The sequence below is a fragment of the Impatiens glandulifera genome, chromosome 1 (genome assembly GCF_907164915.1).
Source record: "Impatiens glandulifera chromosome 1, dImpGla2.1, whole genome shotgun sequence".
Classification (NCBI taxonomy): Eukaryota; Viridiplantae; Streptophyta; class Magnoliopsida; order Ericales; family Balsaminaceae; genus Impatiens; species Impatiens glandulifera.
In genome coordinates this window covers 11,156,450-11,175,040 of record NC_061862.1, presented here as the reverse complement: position 1 = coordinate 11,175,040, position 18,591 = coordinate 11,156,450, and the positions used below count along the sequence as shown (strand labels likewise).

At 31.7% G+C, this 18,591-nt stretch overlaps 2 protein-coding genes across 3 annotated transcripts; both read right to left on the bottom strand.

Moving 5' to 3' along the window:
* Positions 1–8,064: 8,064 nt before the first annotated feature.
* On the bottom strand, positions 8,065–10,941 carry LOC124919338 (uncharacterized GPI-anchored protein At1g61900-like). The gene is made up of 8 exons (XM_047459561.1): positions 10,751–10,941; positions 10,331–10,447; positions 9,188–10,021; positions 8,776–9,018; positions 8,652–8,666; positions 8,416–8,556; positions 8,295–8,342; positions 8,065–8,219 (listed from the first exon to the last, which is right to left on the bottom strand). The coding sequence occupies exons 2-8, from the start codon at positions 10,362–10,364 to the stop codon at positions 8,143–8,145; spliced, it is 1,392 nt and encodes a 463-aa protein (XP_047315517.1). The 5' UTR covers positions 10,365–10,447; positions 10,751–10,941; the 3' UTR covers positions 8,065–8,142.
* Positions 10,942–11,608: 667 nt separating this feature from the next.
* LOC124920647 (BAG-associated GRAM protein 1-like) lies at positions 11,609–16,212 on the bottom strand. Of its 2 annotated transcripts, none has more exons than XM_047461184.1 (17): positions 15,819–16,212; positions 15,655–15,684; positions 15,466–15,563; positions 15,303–15,378; positions 14,940–15,068; positions 14,777–14,823; positions 14,537–14,639; positions 14,264–14,380; positions 13,937–13,966; positions 13,710–13,809; positions 13,414–13,520; positions 12,799–12,945; positions 12,613–12,717; positions 12,242–12,529; positions 12,101–12,164; positions 11,959–12,020; positions 11,609–11,881 (listed from the first exon to the last, which is right to left on the bottom strand). In XM_047461184.1, the coding sequence occupies exons 1-14, from the start codon at positions 16,002–16,004 to the stop codon at positions 12,377–12,379; spliced, it is 1,428 nt and encodes a 475-aa protein (XP_047317140.1). In that variant the 5' UTR covers positions 16,005–16,212; the 3' UTR covers positions 11,609–11,881; positions 11,959–12,020; positions 12,101–12,164; positions 12,242–12,376. The 2 variants fall into 2 exon arrangements, with proteins under 2 accessions (XP_047317140.1, XP_047317139.1); XM_047461183.1 differs by having other exon boundaries at positions 14,537–14,642; positions 15,819–16,211.
* Between the last annotated feature and the right edge of the window lie 2,379 nt (positions 16,213–18,591).

The window sequence follows — 18,591 nt, the reverse complement described above, 5'->3', positions numbered from 1 at the left end:
CAATCCCATTTTGACCATCATCTTGACTATCGGCAAACCACCCACCAAAAATCTTAGTCGACCTTTTTTACCCTCACTTCAACAAATAATTTCAATCGATCACACACCTCTTATCATCTCGTCAAACCAACCATTAACCCCCAACCATCATCATTTTGTGACTCATATTTTTTCATATGCATCTTTTATTCCCTCAACAAATAACTCATCAATCTTAGACCCACCACTCGACCTCCATCCTCATGACCTCACATTTTTCATATGCATCTTTATCCCCAATACTATGCAATGTGGAGCATAAAAAATGAATTATACAACTACGCATCAATAAAGGATAAGGTCCAAGATATAATAGATGTAGATGGTTAAAATCATGGAACTGATGTAACTACATAAAAAGCAAAGTTTACAAATCAAAACCTCGCGTCACTAGTAGTAAATAGACAAATTAAACCAAGTCCTCCAAAGTTCACAATAGAAAGGCATAAAGTTAAATCAAAAGACCTGTACAGGCTTAAAGATCATGAATGCATGATGAATGAGCCCAATTTGGAAACAGTCTATTAAAAACAACGAGATGCACGTGTTTATGAATATATTAATTTAATAAATGAATACCAAGAGTTTCAATTTAATTTACGAAATAAAATCATCTAGTGGTGTTTCCTAAAAAGGTCTATGTTACTATCTATTAAGCTTCAAATTATTTGATCTCAATAACAATCCAATGAAAATGGTTCTAGAGTCTCAATATTCTCATAAAACATAAGCAGAATACTATTAAGGACGTTGAACTAATTATCTTAAAGCTTATAAGCACATACACATACATTTCTTGGGAATGAAAAATGGTAAATGGTGAGCTTCATAAACAGGACGATGTGCTGCTACAATGAATCTCGTGTATTTATACGGGTAAAAATATAAATAAAATATTATTTATTTATAAATATTTTAGATAAATTAATATTATTAAAATTTAATTAATTTTAATTTGTAAAAATTAAGTTCAATCCCCAATTGACCCTCATCTTGACTATCGGCAAACCACCCACCAAAAATCTTAGTCACCTTTTTTACCCTCACTTCAACAAACAATTTTAATCGATCACACACCTCTTATTATCTCGTCAAACCAACCATTAACCCCCAACCATCATCATTTTGTAACTCACATTTTTTTCATATGCATCTTTTATCTCCTCAGCAAATAACTCATCAATCTTAGATCCACCACTCGACCTCCATCCTCATGACCTCACATTTTTCATATGCATCTTTATCCTCAATACTATGCAATGTGGAGAAAAAAAAGGTGAATTATACAACTACGCATCAACAAAGGATAAGGTCCAAGATATAATGGATGTAGATGGTTAAAATCATGGAACTGATATAACTGCATAAGAAGCAAAGTTTACAAATCAAAACCTCGCGCCACTAGTAGTAGAATAGACAAATTAAACCAAGTCCTCCAAAGTTCACAATAGAAAGGCATAAAGTTAAATTAAAAGACCTGTACAGGCTTAAAGATCATGAATGCATGATGAATGAGCCCAATTTGGAAACAGTCTATTAAAAACAACGAGATACACGTGTTTGTGAATATATTAATTTAATAAATGAATACCAAGAGTTTCAATTTAATTTACGGAACAAAATCATCCAGTGGTGTTTCTTAAAAAAGGTCTATGTTACTATCTATTAAGCTTCAAATTACTTGATCTCAATAACAATCCAATGAAAATGGTTCCAAAATCTCAATATTCTCATAAAACATATGCAGAATACTATTAAGGACGCTAAACTAATTATCTTAAAGCTTACAAGCACATACACATACATGTCTTGGGAATGAAAAATGGTAAATGGTGAGCTTCATAAACAGGACGATGTGCTGCTATAATGAATCTCGTGTATTTATACGGGTAAAAATATAAATAAAATATTATTTATTTATAAATATTTTAGATAAATTAATATTATTAAAATTTAATTTATTTTAATTTGTAAAAATTAAGTTCAATCCCCAATTGACCCTCATCTTGACTATCGGCAAACCACCCACCAAAAATCTTAGTCGACCTTTTTTACCCTCACTTCAACAAACAATTTTAATCGATCACACACCTCTTATCATCTCGTCAAACCAACCATTAACCCTCAACCATCATCATTTTGTGACACACATTTTTTCATATGCATCTTTTATCCCCTCATCCTCATGACCTCACATTTTTCATATGCATCTTTATCCCCACGGTAAACAAGATTGCATTTTTTAACATCGATCTTTCAAATATTTATACTCACATTTAAATTTGCAATTTTTGGGATTCGAACCATAGTCTTAAACATTAAATATGAACACCTTAACCGCTAGACCACTTGATATTGTTGAAATAATTTTATATTCTGTGTATGTATATATTATGTATTTAATTTTTTTACCAATTAGTTATGTTGGGATCGGTATTACCAATAGAGACTAGAGGTCTAACTATTGTTAATAACTTACGATAAACTCTTCGATAGTAATCCTGTAAGGGATTAGTATCTATTTCTATTCTTCTCAAATCGATCCTCCAAACTCTTGAAATGGATTCAAGTGCGATAATGTTCGTTGGATTTGAAGCTTTAAACAAATGAATGCAAATGGCATAAAGTAAAGAACACAAGGAGTTTTATGGATATTCGGAGATAAAATCCATACGTCACCCCTTCTTCCACAACCGGAAGGATGTCCACTAAAGACTTTGAATAAAATACAGTTCACTGATCTAGCTAACTCTCTGTTGAACAAAACATCATTTGTTCAACTTACAGCACTGATGTTTTCTCACCGAAAAGATAGTAAAAGATTTTGCGTGTATATGAGCAGAGTATGTTTCAGAGTTGTGAAAAATTGGCTTTATTGATCGTTGTCCTTTAGCTTCCATATATAGTTGAAGTACACCAACGGTCGAATATTCTTTGAGGACACGTGGCGTATGTCCGTTAGACGGCCGCCTATAGTACTAGAGTATAACAGACTTTGAATAATATGATCGTGGCCATACCAAACAGGTAGTGCGTCGAATATCCTCTGATCTTGTCTTGTACTGGAAATGTATATTTAAGATATATCCGCGTACGTGGCATTAATTCATTAGATAGAATTAGCTGACTTGTCAGACTACACAGAAGAAAGTGGAGCAGACAACAATAGAGAGATCGTGGTTAGACAAATGCTTTCTTCAGACAACTACTAAAGCAAGGCATTAGACGTTCTTCTTTAGACCGCGTCTAAAGGAGTTAGACGTCCTCGTCTAACTACACATTTCTTTAGACTGCGTCTAAAGGAGTTAGACGTCCTTGTCTAACTACGCATTCCTTTAGACCGCATCTAAAGGAGTTAGACGTCCTTGTCTAACTACGCATCCCTTTAGACCGCGTCTAAAGGAGTTAGACATCCTCGTCTAACTGCGCTTCCCTTTAGACAGCGTCTAAAGGAGTTAGACGTCCTCGTCTAACTGCGTTTCCCTTTAGACAACATCTAAAGGATTTAGACGTCCTCGTCTAACTGAGTTTCCCTTTAGACATCGTCTAAAAGAGTTGGACGACATCGTCTTATTACATTTCCTTTTAGACCACGTCTAAAGGAGTTAGACGACCTCGTCTAACTACGTTTCCCTTTAGATCGTGTCTAAAGGAGTTAGACGTCCTTGTTTAACTATGTATCCTTTTAGACCGCGTCTAAAGGAGTTGGATGATCTCGTCTAACTACGTTTCTCTTTAGACAACGTCTAAAGGAGTTAGACGACCTCATCTAACTATGTTTCCCTTTAAACCGCGTCTAAAAGAGTTAGACGACATCGTCTAACTACGTTTTCCCTTTAGACTGCGTCTAAAGGAGTTAGACGTCCTCGTTTAACTACGTATCACTTTAGATTGCGTCTAAAGGAGTTAGACGTCCTCGTCTAACTATGTATCCCTTTAGATTACGTCTAAAGGAGTTAGACGTCCTCGTTTAACTATGTATTCCTTTAGACCGTGTCTAAAGGAGTTAGACGTCATCGTCTAACTACGTAAGACGTCTAAGATAGTCTGCTTTAGAATACGTCTAAGTTAGCACTGTCTTTTAGATTTGTTCCTGCACAAAACACATAGACAACTCAGTTTGAACGTAATAACATCATCAAAATTATGTTCCAAAATATAAAAGACTTTTATATTCTTTTAAAGTTAATTAAACTATTTCTTTCTTAATTAACTTTCTTTCTTTTCTTATTTTAATTTTTTCCAACAAGTTAATTAGTCGATATCTTATGACTCACACTTTTTCATATGTCTCTTTATCATATTTTCACACACCATAGGTAAACCAATCATCAATCTCAATCACACTTTCACATGTCTCTTGTCCTTAGAAAAATAAATCAGCAATCTCAATCGACATTTAACCTCGTGACTAGGGATGGCAATGGGTACCTGTATACCCGATACCCATGGGTACCCGATGGTTAGATTTGGGTTCGGATATTTTAAATCGGGGTTGGGATCGGGGATGGGGACTGAAAATGATTACCCGATCGGGTTCGAGTTCGGGAATGAGAAGTGTGCAAAACCCAAACCCGATACCCGAAATATTAATATTAAATATATATATATATTGAAAATTAAATTAACTTTTCAAATTTCAAATCAATATCATCATTATAAATTTACATTAAATATATTGATTAATTAATTATATCAACACTCAACCACCCACTCTCCACGCCATAATTAATTTAATTTATATTCTCCATGACTCTTAATCTTTCTTTCTTTAATAACAAAAAATTTCCTCTCTATTCATTTCTTATCTCTCTTTTGTTTCAACATTTTCTTTATTTTTTTTTGTTGAACTTCTCTCTAATTCTTGTTGAAATTCATGTATGTATATTGTTCAACTTTTACAATATAATTGAATAAGTAATATTTTTATATGTATTTTTAATATTTAGTATTTAGTATATTTAGAAAATAATAAATAAAAATTCATATTTTAATAGGGTAATGGGGTACCCGTCGGATATCAGGTACCCGAAGAATTGGGGATGAAAATACAAATAGATATACCCGTCGGGTTCGGGGTCGGGGATGGGTAATAAAATAAAAATCGGGTTCGGGGATGGGTATTTCACTGCCCGGTGGATAGGGTACCCGTTGCCATCACTACTCGTGACCTCATACATTGGTCAATCAAATATTTAATTCATATATTTTAACTGCTCTCAATTGTTACCGACTTATTATCTCTCGAAAAGTCACAACCTAATTACAATTGGTTAAAAGGTTGTACTTGTTTTGTTATGTTGTAAGTAAAAAACATACATATTGTTTATTTTTGACTGTTTCAATTTTATGGGCGGATCAACCTATGATCCGACCCAAGTATTAATTTACTATCACATATATATCCAAATTAACCACATCTCTCGACCCGACAAACCAAACAAATTCAATTAAACATTATAATATATATATATATATATTAGTTAGTTAAAAAGTTGAACTTATATTGTTAGAAATGTCGCACGTTTCATCAAATTTGGTGTTGAATTTAAAGTATAAAGTTTTATTAACTTAGTTGGTTAAATGATAGTACTTCTTTTTGTTATGGTATAACTTCTACATTTTTTATTTTTTTTTAACAATGTCAAGTTTATGGACGGGTCAACACATAATCCGACACAGATATCTATTTACTCTCATATATATATATATATATATATAAATTAACCATCTCTCGCCCTGACAAACCAAACAAATTCAAATTAAACATTAATTATATATATATATATATCAAACAATTGTAAATAATAATAAAAAAAAAATCACAACTTCAAACCAAATATTTCAATTGTTTTGAAATGTCATATAAAATATCTTCTTTCTTTCAAGTGTAATTTTTACATAAACAATATTAAAACTCATAAATGTATTGTCATTATCTACATGTTTAATGACATAGTGATCTATCTCATATGGAATAACCTTTGTAGCCTTATTTATGAGATTCCCAATATACTCGAGTTAATATTTGTTTATACTTTGATTGTTTTGAAAATATGAGACTTTTTATTAATCACCTGATTGGAAATTAAAAAAACTCCAACTCATTATATATTCTACCAATTTGTTTATATTTAATTTTGTGTATATTTTGGAAGAAACAATCAAGATATAATAAAATAATATAATTAATTTAACCTCTAATAAAATAATTATATAATGCAATTAGTTTTAATTGGGTTGTCATCTCATTTTTTTCCTACTTTGAGTGGCAGCAGCCAAAAGGGGATATGAATCAATTATGGGATTCTGTAATGATATTATTACTGTTATTGCTATATTTTTTTAATTTAAAAAGTTATTCCAATTTTCAACCATCAAAATGAATCTTTCAAACTTTTGTAACACGTTTCTAATAAAAAAAAATATTAATTTTTAAAAAGATTAATAGTTTAATATTAATAAATCACTGTAGCAATCTATTTGAATTCTTCCATTGACCATAATATATAATCAGCATTTTTAATTCGAATGGTTTCGTTTAAAACTGTTTAACTTGAATTTTTTATATTTTATAAGAATAAGTTTTTTTTCTTTATAATAGTATAAATTTAAAATATATTATCATATATATATATATAAATAATTTTATCATAATTATTTTTAAAGAATATATATTTTGTTTGAATGCAAGAAAGAAATTATTAGTATGACACCGCCTTCATCTACATTTATGACTTCTATTTTTATTTAAATGTATTAAGTGAGAATTAAAGTCGTGACTTTTTAATCTCTTATGTTTATTATTTTTATTTAAGAATACAGTATAAACAGTGTTTTAAATTTTTATTAAAATTATAAAGACCGCTATATTCTTTATCATCTTTATAATATTTAGATCAATTTGACCTAAACAATCCTAATAAATCACTTTGTTATATAAAATATGCCTTATATCAAACATAAATAATAAGATGTCAATTATTAGGTAATGCTGTCCATTTCAAATTAATCAATTGAGTGGAAAGGATACGTGTCTCTTTTTATGGTTTAATAATCTATTTTAAATTAAAATATTAAAGATATTATGATTATTAAATTTTTATATAATTTTTTTTAAAAATAACTCAAGATCAAACAAGGCCCAAGCTTGCGCCAGCCACGAGCAACTAGAGAACAGCTGGCATCCAAGTAGGGAATATATATTGCTGCTAAAATACGTGCATTTGTTTTAATTATTTTTTATATATTTATTTCACAACTAGACATGTTTGAAGAATTTATCAATTATTTATTTATTCATCAGCTTGTCCATTATGTTTAAAATAAAATAATCTTTTTTCAGGTCACAGTTTGTGTTTTATATTTAAATAAAAAAAAAAGACAACTAAACCGACAACAAAGTTGGGAACGAAAACAATGCTACAATTCTTAACCACTGTGCATACAAATATAAAATAATATTTTTTTTTTTCAAAACCTGTGTCCGATCACGTCAAATTTGGAGAAATTTGACGAAATGACCCTAATGATTCACTTATTTGACTTTTTGATCCGCGCTTAAAATAAAAAGAGCCGGTGACACATTTTTCTTTTTTTAGACAATTTTGCCCTTGTCGCGAGACGTAATCAGCATTCGCGAGCCGATCTTTTTTTTCAAAAAATACAAATGATTTTTTTTTCGTCTCACGATCGCCGGTTACGTCTCGCGATTGTAGACTTTTTACGCGGCATACGCAACGAGGACATTTTCGTCCAAAAAAATAAAAGTGTCACTAGCGCATTTATTTATGTGCTGGCCAAAAAATCTAATAAGTTGATCTTTAAGGTCATTTCATCAAATTTCCCCAAATTTGTAACCTTACTTCCTATATAATTTTGTTGTCCAAATAATTTCTATATAACATATAACTATTTTCTTTTATCTCTTAAATAATATTTTTGAAAAAGATTCTTAAAAAATATAATAAGGCCTCAGCAATAAGAAAACCATGACCATTCACCATCATATACCAGACCAAGACAACAAGAAGACTAAACTCAGCTTAAATCTAAACTATCTATACAATAATATTACATTACAATACAATGAATCCCGCGTCCTCAACACACGAAAAATGTACATAATAAAATGATTGAAAAAATGGGTGCCATAAATTCACATTTGCTGCTTCGATATCCTGCATTTAGTTACAATATTTGCTATCATAACCGGTAAAAAAACCCTGAAAAATAAGCTAATGTCTGTTACATACCATGGTTTCCCAATATCTCAGATGTTGGTAGTGCTGGCAATGACATTTCTGCACAATTTTTTTACATTACAATGAGAATGTGTATTTATAAATTATTAGGGTTTTCAAGATCGGTGATTACCTGGAGCGCACAGAGATAGGGATGTTATAGAAGAGGATGAAGGCCATGGAGCAGCGATGTTGTCAGTTAAGTCGCAAGTGAAACTGAAGCCCGTCATATTGTCAAACACAACATCTGTAGGCAGGCTTCTAAGCAAACACCCTGCATGCATATATTAATAATATTTACATTTAATGAGATTCAACAAAATAAAAATCAAATCTTGATATCACAAGACCAAGTCAAAGAAGACACACCTTGTTGACCATATGCTGCTCCGACGAATATCAACAGGAGAGATGTGAAAGAAAATTCATCAGAGAATTGAAAGAAGAAGAAATAAAAAAAAGTGTTGACAGCAAACAATGCGATATATAATACCTTGGAGACTAAAATCTTTGAGATCGACATCACAAAGTTCATAGATATTCTTCGTGACACCACCCTTCTGAAGCATCGAGCCAAACAGAGTAGCACATCCTATGGCTTGTCTGTTTGTTATCAGCATTTGCTTCTGAATCTCCGATATATAACTGTTTAATGCACTACAACATGAAGGACCAGGACCAATATTACTGCATGCTTTCGTTACATCTACCGGCTGCTTAAGCTCCAAAGGACAAACTGCAGCAATAATAATAATGATTACCATAACTGAGAATGATTTGCCAAAATATTTTTTTAGACTCGGGTTTTTTTCGCTGGCCTCTTAGTTCAAGATTCTTACCATTTGAGAGCATAACTAGGAAATCTAATTAAGAAGACTATAGAGGGTATAACTGTAAATATATACCTTTGTTGACTTTACAGGCTGATAATATTCGAAATGCAGTATTGGCGACATCCAAAGGGAGTTTCCTTGAGAGCCAAGAATAAACAACCTGTTTACAATCATTAATAGCATCTAGCCGACTAGGGTTAGGCCCCTGTCCTGATGAAATTTGAAGTGCAGCCTCTGTAACTGCCTGGTGACAGATAGGCCTGCAACACTCTTTCAGGTGGTCAATGCTGCTGCAGCTCTCCAACAATTTGCTTGTATTCACCGTTTTCTCAAAGACGGTTATGTCCTTCACTGGGCATGACCCGCCAGTAAGATTAGACGGTTTAGCAGAACAAATGGAGGCTATAGTGTTATTTGCCCTTCTGCTGGCTAGTATACTAACTATGTCTGAGAAACAATCGTAAGCAGTTCCATTTTGCAAAACTAATTTATCAGAACCAGTTGTATAGAACCCTTGGAATATGTGAAGAAAACTGCTGAATTGAGGACAACAGATAACATTTCCCATATAAGCAGCCAAAGGTTGAGAACAGTCTGATGCTGTCTTGTCCAAGATAGTTGAAAGGGCAGAGAAATTTACGGGACATTTTCCAGTCAGGACTGGTTCGTAAGTGGTTGGAAAGGTCGGATACATGGGAGGTAAAGATTCGTCGGGAGAAGGGAAAGGATAACTTGGAATAATAGCAGGCGATATTTCTATTGGTTGAAAAAGTCCATCTCCGGGAGGGCTAGCCAAAGAAGATTGCGTTGGCGTGTGATTTAGTTCAGTTCTTATTTCCATCGTAAATGCATCTTGAAGTTTTGATAACCAGATTGTGAAAATTAACAATTGACAGCAAAGAGAACCTGTAGAGCGGTTAAACCTTTAGCGTGCACAACCTTCTTAATGCAAGAAAAAAATGATTATATAAGGGTAACTAATTCATTTGGAACACCATTTCTATCAGATTTCTCATTAGTGTGGATCTAGATGGGATCATATATGGACACTGAACTTAGTAACACGTATTTTCATAAATTTATTGGCGGTTCATCATCCTAATCTACTAATACCACTATAGCACAAATTTAGACAGCTTCAACATTAAAAGGGCAGCAATAGATATTTTCAATCAATGTCTTAGGAGAACAATATTGTTGTTTTTGATCACTTACCTTTTAGACGTGTAACATTCTTCACACATTCCATAGTTTTCTATCCCTTGGACAGCATAGAGGTTCATGAAAGAAACCTCCACATTAGCTAATCAAAATCCAGAAGGAAGAACTTTACTGAAACAAATCACCATAGAGAGAAAAGTCCAAAATTTTAGCACGGAAACTCAAAGGAAAAAATACCTAGAAATCAAATGAAGTAATCAAGAATAAAGATCATATTTTTCAGCAAAACTATAAAGCTACTTTTGACACTACTGCATCTAGCCCTTTTCAAACCGAATATCACCATGTTAATCAACATTCAACACTAAAGAAAACACCTTTTTTCGCCGCAGTCTCCAATATCGGTGATCCAATGATTACCCATATGAAAGTGATTCATTTCTACAACGAAACAACTAAAATCCATGGACATACCTGTAGTAAACGAAAGGCGATGCTTGAGTGATTGAAGTAGAAGCTTTAGCAATCAAAGTTAAGCTTTTTTGTTAGATGAATCGTCCCCCCTAGGGTTTGGAAATCAGAAATCGGAGCTCTAGAGAGAGATGGTGAAGCTGAGCAGCTAGCTGAGTGAACGGAATCCAGCTGTTATCATGTTGCTGTGTATCAAGGAAGACGAGGAAAGACGAGAGTGAGCGACAAACAAACAAGCGGATATCAAAAACTTTCCCTTTCTGTGGACCCTACTCCCCGATCCCTTTTTTAGTAAGGACTAAGACCTTGTTTGATTCATTCTGATTTATTTCACTCTTTTATTAAAAAAAATACTTACAAAATAATGAAACTATAATAAATCGAAAACGTAGTCTAGTGATGAAAGTCGGTTTAAGAGATCAAAATGTCAAGAGATTGATTCGAACTAAAAATGTGGTGGAATGTCGTACTAGTTCTCTTTCATTAAAAAAAACACTTACAAAAGAATGAAACAATAATAAATTGACCAAAGTAATTCAGTGATAAAAATCAACTTAAGAGATCAAAATGACACATTTCAACTAAAATGCTTTGAGCTAAAGTGGGAACATGGCGGTGAAATATCATACTAGTTCTCTTTCATTAAAAAAACACTTACAAGAGAATGAAACAATAATAAATCGACCAAGAGAACCAGTGATAAGAGTTAGTTTAAAAGATCAAAATATCACGAGTTCGATTCTAGTTAGAAGTCCTTTGAATTAAAGCAGGGATATGGCTATGGAATGTCATACTAGTTCTTCTTCATTAAAATAAAAAATACTTAAGTAAGCTCATTCACAATTAAAATTGTATAATGTATATAGAAACAAAAATAAATAAATGATTACAAATATACAAGTGAGTTTACAACATCATCTTCTGTAATATAAGATTGTTAGCTCCAAATTACATATAACAACAATAGGAAAATTTGAAGAATCCAATAACTTCATTCATTCATTCTTTCATGCAATCTTCTCTTTGATTAGATACAGTGTCATTATTGGTAAGCTCCCCATCCGAAGAAGCCTTCAATTTATTAGTATGATACGTATTTGCCACCTCGAGTATCAACTCTATCTCCTTCTTGTACTGCATCGAATACACGATTATATGTATATATGTATAAACAATGAATGGATGATCAAAGAAGACAACGCTTGTCCTACCTCAATCATTGCACTTGACTTGATTTTCGACTGCATCACGCACCATTTCTTAAATTGTGCACCTGAAAAAAAAGTTGCAAATGAAACCAGCTTCGAGTGCTCGTAATACCAACATTCAATTTTTTTTATCAAAATATCTTACCTACTCGTACATCCACATTGCTCGACGACTCAGAGCTAGTCTCCAAAGTCCATCGACATTGTACCTGATTTTAACCGGGAGAATAGCTGTCACATTGTGATTTTTGGGTAAAATTATAACAAAACAGGTCATTGTGTATACCTCAAAGTAAGATCCAAATGGAACATCATGTGCTTGTTGTACAGTCTCGAAAACCTGAAGAGTTCACATCTCCTCTGATCAAAGAGCTAATAGAGATACATATAACAGTTATTATTATATTCTCTCGGGGTCAGTTCATACCAGTTTCTTCTTATCTGGAGACAAAACAGCATGTTGCCATTCTGTCATCGCAGTGTCTGCTGGGCACATTGGACTGTTACAAAGGGCTCTCAGTTTTATCTCTCTCACTTGACCCTCGTATTCATTAGCCGCATGCCATGGCCCAATCTAGAAATAACAACCCCAAAAAACACCTTTTCATCCTAAGTTTCAGATCAAAGATCAACATAGTAACACTGACTGGTACTTACAGAGAGATTTGTGTCCTTTCTGACTGCTCGATACTCATTTGTAAAATTTGAACCATCACTCAAAAATATATCAAAGAATTGCTCAGCCGTACTTGCAAAAACACCCTACAATTGTGAAAACATTTTTTTATACAAACAACATAGAGGAAGTAATGTTCAGAACAAACTGATAGATGGATAACATACATTATGTATGCTGGAAAGAGTATCCTCGTTGATGAAGGGCTGAATTTTTGCAGGTTTTGTTGGTGCAGACTCACTGAGAACCTTTGCCAGCTCGTCACTGTTTCCAATAGAGCTGCTATGGGCACGGATTGCTGACTGTACCTTCTCCTATACGACATAAATCATTCCAATACACGGCTTCAACATTATGTCATAAATGGACCACAATTGATGAATATGCAAAAACTGATCAAAGTAATTCCCAATCCCAGTTTTAGGCCTTGTTTGATGAAGGGTTATTTGGATTTAGTCCCATCACGAATCACTTCATCATTCAAATCATTAACCAAAATATCAAATTATCCCTACTTTATTATTAACATTTTAAATATTATATAAAAAGGATATTTTAATCATTAAACTCAAATAATCCACCATTTTCCTTAAACTAGGTTTTTTGTTTTCAAAAAGCGATTTACTTGAGAAAAGAAAAAAAGAACTACATCAAACACGCTCTTAACCGCACTAGATAGTTGTTTTATTGGTCCCAGAAGTCAGATTATGATCAATAAATGGCTGCATAAAATGTTTTAGAAGTAATTTAGGAAAAATGATTGTGAGGCCAAAAGAATGAACCTTCCTCTCAGCTTCTGCCATCGCAGTGTAGTTCTTGACATGGCGCTGTAAAGCTCTTATGACGTGATTTCTGTTCCAAAATGATGCAAACATGTACCTGGCTCTACCTGGAAACAGAAACAGAAAAAGCAGTCATTATACCTGGTGAATTCAATTGAAACGTTTTAACAAAAAACAAAAACCACGTCACATAAAATGATCTAGGATACAAGTTCAGATATATGGCCTATGCAAATGCATTTAATCCAGTGAGAGAGTTTAAAAGCATAACCTGCCAATTAAGTTTAGTAACTAACCATCAGGATTCCCCAATGGGGGTACACCATGTCCTCCAGTGCCAGCCCGAAGAATTATAGTAACAGCAGGATTGATAACTGCATGTTGGCTCCTCCTTATCTACATGAATAACCAAAAGAAGAGTAGAAAGACATGGAATAAGCCATGAGAATGATAATGGATTAACCCAACCACTCAAATATAATAGGAAAGACAAAGAAGCGAGATGAAAAACAAAATCACCTACTTCATCAATATCTCCAAGTGGTATAATCATCTGTCAAAATAAACATAATTCAGAAAATACATGTCATTGCAAATTGAGTAAAAAACTGGTTAAATGGTTCTTATGGTATTATAAACTTCTATTTTAAGCCATAAGAATGATAATGGACCAACAGGAATGGACTGAAAACCTGGTCTTGAGAACATTTCTAGTTCATCTTTCCAGGGTAATAGCAAGAAAATTTGACGAATACTTACTAAAATTTAACATTTATAAGCTCTTTCTCTGCGAGATCCAAAATGGTAATGATGTCCGTGAGAGTTTTCTGAAATTGAACTGTTAACTGACCTTCATTTGCTTGGAGAAAACATTTGAATGAAAGCAAATGTGCCATGCAGAGACATATATGCGACCATGATAGAGAAAGGACCTCTCAAGTGCACACGAGTAGGTGTGCTCAACTACCTGAAATAAGTAAATCGGTAATAAGCTCATCCTCCAGCAAAATGATAATTTTTTTAATCTAGTCAATATTGTCTATGTCAACTTTCTTCCATACTATTTAACGGATCATAATGTGACAAATGCATTTGTGTGACCTCTACAGGGAGGAAAAGATACCTCGTCGGGAAGGAGATTAAATATTGTTTGCAAAGGCCCAGGTTTCTGATAAACAACAGTTGCTCCTTGTTTCTCAGTTGTTCTTCTTCTTCGATTCAAGGTCCTACTACAAAATATTAATACCAGACCTAAATTCATGTAGATTCTCCCACATGAAATTTCAGCGCAGAAAGAATATATGATTTCAAGATGCCAGTGTCTGTTTATGTTTGAGAAAGGTTCATTGGAGATGTGCAATACCTGGACGAATTGGCAGCTCGTCTGATGGTCTTGATGTGAAGACAAACCTGAAAAATAAAACAGTTATCCAACTTACATGACTAAATCATAAACCATAAAAAGTACATAATTACATAGCATAAAACCAACAATAAACAAAGAAGTGACCAGCAGACACTCATACCTGACCTGAGGTGCTGTCTAGTGTATACCATACAGCACCAGTCTGACCTAGACTTTCAACAGGAACAGTCACTGAGCCAAGAACAGTGCTTTTCCAAATTATGTCCCAGTCATATATTGTCACATTAATCTGTCAAAGTATTCAGGACTTTAATTACTTTAAGATTCCAAAGAATAAGAATACAACATTCTTTCTAATAGATACTAGTAACAAACCATGGCTACGACAGATACTGATTCCCTATGTTATAACAAACCGCAACAATGAATTACGACCGATAATACGCAACATAAAATCAGATTAAAAATGTTCTTTAGAACATTGTAGCCTCCTCAAAATAGATTAATAGTACAAAACTCATACCTGAGCAGGAAGATTGTCAACAGGAAAGTTGAACTCTTCCCCCCACATAGGATTTCTCGAACCTGGAATCATTGAGCTGCAGCAGCAGCAGCAGCAGCAACAGGTAAGAAATAAGTAAATATATAGACAAGTACACCTAATAACAATCCATCTATATAATCACCTGAAACGCTTTTCCATACCACAGGTAATCATTGCATAAGGATCCGATGTTCCATTTATATTGGCAGCAATTATATTTTTTGCTGCTAAGAGTTCAACCTGAAAATGAATACTTATGATATGACTTCCAAGTTCAATTTGAAGAATCAACACCAAACTTATATTTAGAGGTACATACATACATACATACCTTGATCAAGTAAGTAGAATCTCCTGTTATCTGACAATCAACCAAAAGAGAAAAACATAAGTATTATTTCTTACACATATTCTCGATAAATTAGAATTTTCATATATAGTAACATTCATTCGTGATCACAATTCTGAACACTCTACTCTCCAAATTGAAGTTACCTTTTCCTTGTCATTATCATTATCATCATCAAAAGACGAATTCTGAGGCAGAGGCTGATTGTCGTGATTAGCATCAGCTCCGTAGGTAAAGAACCAGTAAGCAGCGATGATAAATAGTGCGACGGCGATAGTGAGTTCCAATTCCCAAGAAGAAGGTAGGAGAAATTGGAAAACCGTCTCGATCATACCGAGTAGTAATGTAATCTCAATGAAACAGAGGATTTTATCTAAGATTGTGATCAATCGGTGTGGTTTGTGTAAGAGAAACTGGAATTGAACGAGGAAACAGAAATTAACAAAATGAGATTGAAGATGATTATGAAGAAGTATGCTTTGAGGAAAATGGAATCAGTCGAACTCGAAAAGTCTTTAGTGAATTTGTTGAATCGCTACAATTGGGAGAGATGGAGAGGGAAATGACGAACATATCCTTCCGGTTCATGTGTTAGGGTTTAATTAAACCGAACCAGGAAGGGTATTTGATGGGAAAATAATTAATTGGGTGGTTGAACGCTCAACTCCCTTGAGTTTACTTCATGAAACGCGCGATCGGTTAAATTTAATACTAATATTTTTCATCTTTTTGTTCTTATCTTTTCTTTTTTTTAATATGAATAATAAATATAGTTGAATAAGATATAAATGTGAAAACAGTTTTTTAATTTATGATTCTTGATAATATATACAATTTTTAATTATACTCTTTTGTTTTTATTTTAAATATATATATTTAGATATATTATTCAATTTGACAACAATTTATTAAGATTTGGCTTTACTACTTTATTTATATATATATATTAAAAGTGACTTGCTTTTGACATACCAGTAATCTTGTCTTTCAAATTTAACCAAAAAAAATTATGTCAAGAAAGTCTTCAATGGCATGAGAAGTTCTTGTCACCTTTAGTGAAAAGAAAATGGTTCAATTATTCAAGTTTGAACTTGTATTTATTTTATTTTATTTTTCATAGAATGGGTTCCAACTTTAAATTTTGTTATATAAGATTTTAACTATTAAAATTTTAGTAATTTAAGTATTTCTTTTAAATGGATAAAACTTTTGTTAATTTATTTTTAACATATTATTTTTGATTTTTCTATTCATTTATCACGTTTTTAATGAAATAATATTTATACATGTTTTTGGAGGTATTTATTTTAAAATAGTATTATTTTTTAAATTTATGTATTTTAATTTCTCGAAGTTGATTTGAGTGATTAAAAATATATATAATATAAAAAAATATTTGAGAAAATTTGAATAGAGATAAATTTTGTATATATTTTTACAAAATGTCGTAACGACATAACTGTGTACCATATACTTTTTCTTATTTTTTGAAAAAAATCTATGTGTATTAAAAATAATAAAAATCTGACAAAATCATTACACGAAGACAAAATAAATTAAAAATAAGAAAATGTTACTCAATAGGTTATTAAGCTCGTAAGTCTTCGAGAAGAACAATTAACTCCCCGACGGACTCTACTAGCTTTTCAGAATGAATATCATAAAACATCATAATAATAGCATTATCACGGACTCTACCGGCTTTCCATAATGAATCTCATAATAATATTATTATGAATGATACGTATCAAACGAATATTATCAATGAAAGTTCAACAATTTTTCTTTAACTAGATAGTCGTAAAAAAAACAATTTGAATGATAACCCAATTGTGTAGGCATGCTATATTAGCCGCATCAATCCAAATTTTCCAACAGTTACCAAAATATTCAGGCATCACCCAATTAATCTTAGTAATACTCTACAAAAAAAAAAAAAAAAAAATAGATATTAGCCACCCTTGACAATTCAAAAATAATTTAAAAGTATTTGTGTTTTAAATTAAGTATTTTTTTTAGATACACTATTCAAAACTAACTAATACGGTTTGAATACCATAAAAATGTGTAATATTCTAATTGGAAAAATAGAAAATTATTATTTTGTTTTTGAAAATGGGGTAAATTTATAAAAAAAAAAAAATCTATGTTAAAGTAAAAATAAGGGTAGACATTAGATGAATTAATCTGAAATCCAATCCGAAATAATTCATATTAAATATTTTAGATTAGATTGAGATCTGATCCGATAAAATTGGATTATCTAAATAAAAATATATTTTTCAATTTTTTTCTCTTTTGAATTATATTTAATTATCAATATAATATATTTTTAACTTATTTCACTTTCATTTAGTCAAACTAATAGTGTTTTATTTTTCAAATCAAATTTTAGTTATAACATTACAAGTTTAATAATATATTTTTATTATTATTAAACAATAAATAATAAAATAAATCCATTTTTTTAATTCATATTAAGTTTAATTTAAATTAAATTTGAATAATCCAATTAATTTAAATTAATTTTTTTTTTCCTATTTACAATTTCTCTCTTTTCTAACCAAATTTCCTTAAACATATCTATCAACAACATTGACAAATTTATAATTTTATAATATTTTTAAAAACATCCTCTAATTAAATTATAACTCTATTTTATTATATATATAAAAATAAATATAAATGTGTATATATTATACTTAATTTATTTTTTCCATTTTTTTAATTAAATACATATAAAATAAATAAATTAATTATAAAAAAATTATTATTGAATTTTTAAATTAACTACAAAAATATAAATATTTTTTAGTTTGTATTTGTCAAAACCATATAAATCTCATCCATATAATCCGAATTAACGAATAAATCCTGCTAAATCCAGCAAGATTACTTTGCTAGATTAATAAAAGTAAA